This window comes from Myotis davidii, unplaced genomic scaffold (assembly GCF_000327345.1).
Source record: "Myotis davidii unplaced genomic scaffold, ASM32734v1 scaffold130, whole genome shotgun sequence".
NCBI classification, from domain to species: Eukaryota; Metazoa; Chordata; class Mammalia; order Chiroptera; family Vespertilionidae; genus Myotis; species Myotis davidii.
In genome coordinates, this window is record NW_006285040.1 from 4,080,300 (window position 1) to 4,088,486 (window position 8,187).

Consider the following 8,187-nt stretch of genomic DNA (forward strand, 5'->3'; position numbering starts at 1 on the left):
GGTTTGGACATCTTTACTCTTGTTTCTATTCTCTTTGGTAGACTTAATTTCACGTGTTTGAAAAGCTGTTCGGTGCTGTATGCTGTGATCAAAACACCGAAGGGTGTTGTTTCATTCTTGATTCCCCGCTTTTCCTACCCTTCTTTTCTTAATTAGTACCTGCTCCTTCATCAAAACTGCTGTAAGAGCAGAAAATGGTGGATAGACAACCTGCTCTTTGGGATCAGTGAAGGCCTCCTTTAGGAATGATTTTAAGCTGAATTGTAAAGAATGAGTTGCACATAGTTCACTAAGGGGGAAGAGGGAAAAGGCTTTGCAAGGAAGCTGTGTACCTGATCATTTGAAAACCATAGAGAGGTCCTATATATTTGGGAATAAGAAGCCAGAAAGGGGGGCAGAGAGGAGGGGGGGTCAGCAGGGGCCAAACCATATAGTACTACAAACAGCACCTGTTATGTGGCAGACAGTATGCCAAGCATTTCAGGTATATTAATTCTCAGGGCAGCTCGATATGAAATAGGTATATTTCTTATTCCTTTTTTATTGAAGAAACTGAGGCTTCCATAGGTTGAAACACAAGGACATAAAACATAGCAAGTAGCAGAATCAGTATGCAGTTCCAGGTTAAACTCAAGACTTACTTAGACCTCAGGAGCTTATGGAGACATGTACAGTCATTTAATATTAAATGCAACAGTGAAAGTACACAGTAGGTATCGTGGGGCCATAAAAAAAATAGCTTTCCCCCACCTTCAGAGTTCTTCCAGCTGGACTTATAATCAAATTAACAGAAACAAATTAACAGGAGAAAATGTACAAAGTTTATTACGGATGTATACGCAGGGGTACCATATATGAGACTCGAAACCCATTGGGCCGTTGAGGCTTATCTCTGTGTTGGACAAAGCAGAAGGTGTGGTCAGGGTCTGGGATTTCAGAGGAGAAATAGGCAATTCACAGGTAACCCAGAAAGAGCAAACAAATGCCTGCTAGGCACACCAGGAACAGTGGGCGGAGGCTAGGGACAAACTGGCTTTGCTAAATTTTTTCCTCTCTTATGTGATAAAGTGAATATGCTGAGGTTCCCTTCCTGAAGCAGGTTTTTTAATCTGAATCTCTTTGGGAAAGTGGGTGGAGATGGGGGTCAGCAGGGGCCAGACACTGGGTGGGAAAAGTGGAGGAAACAGTCTTTGAGATCTTTTGTTTCTTAACCAGCTTAAAAATCAGTACTCCAAAGGCACATTTTGGAGTGGCAAAATTTTGGTGCTGCCTGAAGGAGGAAGGATCATGGGGAAATTCAGCTGAGGGGCTGATGTTTGGTCTGAGTCTAGAAGGATAAATAGGAGTTACAAGGCCGCAGGACGAAAAAGGACATCGTAGGCAGATGTGTTATGTTTGTAAGACTTAAATCCAGCAGGCCTGAAATTAGCCTTAGCCTGCACTGAAATACACGGAGTGATCGTGTTGCTTTGTAACTGTGGACCCAAGGGCTTTGGGGGTAATTAGTACTAGTTTGTTGGCATTTTTTTATTGATAATAGTGAGACTGATGATTTGCACCTGGTCTCTTTGAGACCACCCAGAGGCTTGGTATTAAGACTGGTTACCTATCAGGAATATATATGTCTGTGTGACCAGCAAAATATAAAATACCCAGCCAACACTCTTTTAGGTTAGTTCCAAGGTGTTCCTGCGCGCTTGGTGGTACTTATCTGAGAGAGAGAGTACCAGTATATGTCTAGCCACACCCCTCACAGAGGGAGGACAAAGAAGCCAAAACCTGACCTCTCCTTGACCGGTTTCTGTGAGACAGCTTTTAGCTGTGATGTTTTCTTTTCCTGTAAAAAAACGGATTTGTGAGTATTGTCATTTTGGGTCCTGTGGTTCTTCAGCAAAAAAAACTCTGTTAACTGTTAGAAAAGATTTAAAGCAAGGACTTCCTCAGAGAACTTCTGGCAATCTGCTATTTTTGGAACACAGAATGAGAAAGGGTATAAAAGAAGAGCTGAGGCTACCTGGAGCAGGTACAGAGGAAAAGTATGCCATTGTTAACAGGTTTGGGTTTTTCTGTAGAGGAAATCAAAAGGGGATTTCTGAAAGGAAATGTAATTATCAAAAGGTTTTAAGCAAACGGGGGATGGAGAAGAATAGGGAGGTTGCCCCACCTCCAGGAGACATGTGAGGAAAGGGAGACTATTGGCATCTGCACAGGCAACACACTCCCCACAGCAAAGAATTATCAAGCCCAGAATTATCTAATCCAAGTTGAGAAACACTTGATTAGAGGGATGAGCGATTGGGTTGTGGGAAGAACTTTAGTAAATTGTGGCAGTAGTCCTGTCTGGGTTGTGGATTAGGAATGGAAAAGATGGGATGAGTTTGAGAAAGGCTAAAACATCAAGAGATTCCTTTGATTTAACTGGACTGCTACGGCCACTTAATTTGAGATGATTTCCAGTTTCTATCTTACGTAACTAGACAGGTTGTAAAGGGGTTACTATTATCTGAAATGAGAATACTTGTTTGAAAATTTGTTGGAAGAAGAGTGGCAAGATTATAAGTTCTGGACCTATTCAGTTTGTATGTATGTACTTATTTGATTATTTAAAGTACAACAGTCAATATGACTAATTGGGTGTATAAAATGATGTCATATTTCTTCCCCCGTCCCAATCCGGAAGAAAAGTTGTTGACTTTTGGGGGGAGGGGTAAAATGATAAGACACTGTTTTTATGTCAAAACATTATGTCTCTAATATTAGTTTTACATACTTTTAGTTTCCTAAGGGCATAATTTCATTTAATTATCAAAATGATCTTGTAGCATGGTACAGTTACAAGAGGTCCTATAAGTAACCCATTCTTCTCCGAAGTCCAAAGTTTGATCTCTGTTCTACAGATCTAGAATGTCAATAATATGCTAACCAAAGTGTTCAAGCTTAAAAATACAGGCTTGTGTCACACAGTCTCATGTTGTTTGGGAACCCTCAAACCCATTGTCTCTTCCTCATGAATTCTTACCCAAGTGTTTATGTGCACCCTAATTTCTTCTCCTGTCTCCTCCCTCTTCCCACTCAGTTCTTTCTCATATAAGGAGGCCTTTCTCCTCTTTAATCCTTTTCCCCTTTCCTCTGGTGATTGTCCAGTTACTTCAGGAAAAATCTCCCCCTCCTCTCTTCACTTAGACAACACAAGTTGCCCAAATGGTGACCGATTAAGCATAAGTCTTTGAAAATAGCTCCAAAATCCTCTTCAGAAACATGTCATCTATTCCCAGCTCTCCTTTCAATGTACTTGTCCTTAAATACAAACTTTCCAGATAAAAGATCTTTTTGTTTTTATGTTGTTCTGTTTTTGCTTTAGTCATTAATCATTTCTGTTTCTCTTGGAAATAAGTTTATAAATGATAATACTCTTAGAACAGCCGGTAAGTCTATTCAATTCGCAATGTAGTTTAAAACAAAATATGTATCAAATTCTATGTAACTGACTTGTAAAATAATTTAAGAATGACCTATTTGTAATTTGGCAATAAAATTAGAGTTCTGTGATGGGGTGTAATGCTAAGGACTGACCTACCTTACTATTTCACTCCTCTATCTATGGGTGTGCTTGGATGATACTAATAGGAAACTAGATGAGAAAATTTACAGAAGAATAATATTACATGACACTAAGCTTAAGAGTAAAGAGTATGACTTTGGAGGTCAAGTTTCATCTTAACTCAGTTTCTCAGTTTGTCAGATGGAAGGGTGAAAAAAACCTCTGGTAGGGTTGTTTGGGAGAATTAAGTGATATAAGAGATCTACATTAACCAGAGTAGTTGTCTGGCTAGTTAGCTAGTTCCTTCTCTCCTATCATGAGGAAATTTGTTCCGTTTTTATAAACCTTTAGTTGAGCTGAAATCTGCCTCCCCAAGTTACATCCACTGGTAGAAATAAAAAAATGTAAAATTGTCTGTGATAGTAAAGGTCCTTAGCCTATAACCTTATTGCCATTTTAACAGGAAATCTGGTTATTTCTAAAACTTGTTAATTGCAATGATCTCTTATTTTTTTCCCTCTCTTTATAGGTGATTACTGGTGGTCACTATGATGTAGATTGTCGATTAGAAGATCCTGATGGTAATGTGTTATACAAGGAGATGAAGAAACAGTATGACAGTTTTACTTTCACAGCCTCCAAAAATGGGACATACAAATTTTGCTTCAGCAATGAATTTTCTACGTTCACACATAAAACCGTATATTTTGATTTTCAAGTTGGAGAAGACCCCCCTTTGTTTCCTAGTGAGAACCGAGTCAGTGCTCTTACCCAGGTAAATAAAAAGTCAACGGTACAATGTTGGTGTGTGAAACACATAGTTTATGTGCATTAACTCGATAAACACAGAATTTTGATTTTTTTTTAACATAATCATTAAGACTTACCTTAACTCTTACAGTAGATTAGGCATTTTACAGAGAGCCTCAGACTTTTCAGTGAAGACCAGTGTTAAAGGATTTTACGAACTTTTAAGTATAAGGAAAATAAGAAGTATTAAAATAGGATCATTTAAGTAGAAACATAGTGGCAAAGGAAATTTAGGAAGTCTAACCAGCTTCCAGCATTCTGAAGCATTTTCATGGAGGAATGTTGCTACCATAGCTTAGCAGATTAATATAACTAGATGCAAAATGATGCCTTAATTATTATATAAAGATACCACAGGTGGTATACCAATATTTATGTTCTTCAAGCTACTGTTACAATAACTTTTGCTGTAACTTAAGGTAAAATATTAAAAGATTAATGATAAGTCATCTAACAAAAATAGTTAAGGAAGCTAAATTGGGTTTTATTTTGAAGAATAGCTCAATGAGAAAAAGATAGCAAAATAAATTTAAAGTCAGTGAACAGGTACTGTTGAGATGATGAAAGGGCTAATTTAGTTCTAGTTCAAATACAGTATGAGCTCAGATTATACCTAAAAGATACTTAGGTATTCAGAGGAATTACTTAACCCCTGCTTGTTTAAAACCTTAAACTGGTATTTTATTGTTCCCACGTTTCTTGGCAAAATCATATGATGATAGAGGCAGTTTTTAAGAATGTGTAAGAAGCCCTAGTTGGTCTTGCTCAGTGGATAGAGCATTGGCCCTCATACTGAGGGATCCCGGTTCAGTTCTGGTCAAGGGCACATACCGTGGTAGCAGGCTCAATCCCCGGCCTTGGTTGGGGAGCGTGTGGGAGGCAACCAATAGATGTGTCTCTCTCACATTGATGTTTCTATCTCTCCCTCCCTCTCCCTCCCACTCTCTAAAAATCAGTGGAAAAATATCCTTGGGTGAGGATTAAGAACAACAAATTAATTTTTTAAAAAAAGGATCGTTTTACTAAATCACCATTTTTTAACCAGTAATAAAATGCTGGATCTAGAGTAGGCAGTAAAACCACTGCTAAAATCATCAGGTGAAAGGCAAATGGGAAACCTTATAATGGGTAGATGAGACTGATATCACTAAATCTAATGATATTTCACAAATGGAGAGGTAAATAGATATGTGTCTTCTGATAATAGGCAGTAATGGAGTATACAACATTGCCTATGCAATATTCCCACTAAGAACATTACACCTGAATCCCACCAAATCTCTAGTTCCAACTACCAGTTTATAAGAAATACAAAGGATAGAAGAGCATCATGGGAATACAATTACAAAAATTCAGAAAGTGGGAATTGTTACTTTTGAATATGTATGAACATTTTCACTTTAAAGGTACAGGAAAGAAAAGAAAACACTCTGAAAAATTATACTCAATCTATTTTCTCTAATCCAATTGTGTTCTTAACCTATACCCCATGGTCAGGCTTCAAGGAATCCTTAAACTTTCTAAATTTGTGTTAAGTCCTTGCTTTTATGCATATTTTCCAGGGGAAGAATCCTTAGACCATGTATTTTTGAGGATACATAGAAAGCAAAGAAATGCTAAAGCACTTCTCTAGCCTCTTATCACAAATTAGAAATCATTTTAGCACCATTTTGCTAATCTTTCATTCCTAGGGGCCAAACTAAAACAAGAACAGCAAAAATATTTGAGTATTCTAATAGGTAAATTCAACCTGTAGATCTCATAATTTTCTACTTTTTTTTTATTGTTTAAAGTTTTACGTATGTCTTCTTTTTCCCAAATTGACCCTCTTCATCCCCACAGCCATTCCTACCCTGGGCAAACCCCCACTGCCCTAGTGTCTGTGTCCATTGGTTATGCTAATATGCATGCATACAAGTCCTTTGGTTGCTCTCTTATCCCACCCTCCATTTATCTCTGAATCTATTCTTGTTCATCAAATTATGTTGATCGTTATATCCCACTTTTAAAAGTATTTTTAATGGAATATTTTTGTAATTATTCCTTTTATACATACTTTGGAAGAACTTTTTTAAATATTTGAATTATTTTCTAATGTCTACACTCCTTATTTAAAATTAAGACCAACTCAGATTTTTTAAATTCTTAATATGTGTTTTGTGATATAAAATAAGTATAGTATAATAAAGCATGTATTTCATCACCAGGATTAAGTTTTCAGCAGTAGAAAAGTATTAAGCTCTGAGATACCAAAAAAAAAAAAAATAGACATTTAACCCTTAAAAGGTAAGTTGTCACCCTGGCTAGTGTGGCTCGGTTGATTGGGCATCATCCAGTGCATGGAGAGGTTGCTGGTTCGATTCCCAGTCAGGGCACATGCCTGGGTTCTGGGCTTGATCCCTGATGGGGTATGTGCAGGAGGCAGCCAATCAATGTTAAAACTCTCACTGATGTTGCTCTCTTCTCCTTTCTTTAAAAATCAATAAACTGTTCTTTTTATTTTTTATTTATTTTCAATATTTTTTTTATTGTTTTCAGAGAGGAAGGGAGAGAGGGAGAGAGAAACACCAATGATGAGAGAGAATCATTGATCAGCTGCCTCCTGCACACTCCCTACTAGGGACTGAGCCCACAACCTGGGCATGTGCCCTTGACTGGAATCAAACCTGGGACCCTTCAGTCTGCAGGCTGGCGCTCTATCCACTGAGCTAAACCAGCTAGGGCAAACTGTTCTTTAAAAAAAAAAGTAAAGTGAAGGCTCACAAACTGATTACACAGTGAAACTGAAACTTGTATCCCATTGAGAATATATATATATTGGTTTGATTGATTGGTATGAGAGAAAAACTTATTTAGCAAATTGGTAACTATTTTTTTTAAAAAGATACTCCAGTTTATAAGAAATACAAAATGTTCAGATTCACCTATTTTTTAAAATAGATAAATAACTTTTGACTAGCAACCTATTTTTATGCCATACTTGATTTATATTTGTATATATTCTGACTAGAGACCCAGCACACGAAATTTGTACACAGGTATGGTCCCTAGGCCTGGCCTATGATCAAGGCCATCTTCCCTGGTTGCAGGCAGCCAGCCCCGCCCCCTGCCACCACCCACCCCCGGTTCCCCGGTTCCCCATTCACCATCGGGCGATCAATCGGAGCCTGCTGGCCAGGGCGAGGAACTGCGAGGTTGGCTGTTCCAGCCCCCTCGCCATCCCAGTCCCCTGACATCTGTGGTCCTCTGTGTGGGGGGCAACCGGTGGGGCAGGGTCCTTAACCTGGCACCGCCTGCACCTGCTGCCAACCACCCCTGGTTCCCCATTCGTCATTGGGTGATCAGAGCCTGCAGGCTGGGGAGAGGGACCGAGAGATTGGTCATTCCCGCCCCCTCACCAGCCCCATCCCATGTGTCCTGTCCCGTCCCTCCACCCCCAACCCCGCGGGTCGCCCTCTGTGTGTGGGGCGATCAGCAGGGCGGGGGCTCTGGCCTGGTGCTGCCTACCTCTGTTGGCACCCACCCCCAGTTCCCCGTTCCCCATGGGCAATTGGAGCCTGCCCTCCGGGACCTGCGGGCTTGGGAGCAGCTCCTGCGTTGAGCATCTGCCCCCTGGTTGTCAGTGTGTGTCATAGCAATTGGTCTTTCTGCCATTTGGTCGATTTGCATATTACCCTTTTATTATATAGGACTAGAGGCCTGGTGCACGAAATTCATGCACTGGGTGTCGGGGGGAGGGGAGTGTCCCTAAGCCCAGCCTGCCCCCTCTCACATACTGGAAGCCCTCAGGTGTTGACCCCCATCACCCTCTAATAGCAGGATCGGCCCCTTGCCTA

The 8,187-nt window shown here is 39.9% G+C and overlaps 1 protein-coding gene across 1 annotated transcript in view; it reads left to right on the plus strand.

Annotated features, from left to right (window-relative positions):
* Positions 1–8,187, plus strand: part of TMED7 (transmembrane p24 trafficking protein 7) — a gene marked incomplete at its 5' end in the record, with an annotated part of 32,529 nt that overhangs the window by 20,564 nt on the left and 3,778 nt on the right. Inside the window, one exon of the mRNA XM_006755303.1 lies at positions 4,071–4,316. Within this exon, the coding sequence (XP_006755366.1) occupies positions 4,071–4,316 (246 nt within the window). The remainder of the gene's footprint in view (positions 1–4,070; positions 4,317–8,187) is intronic.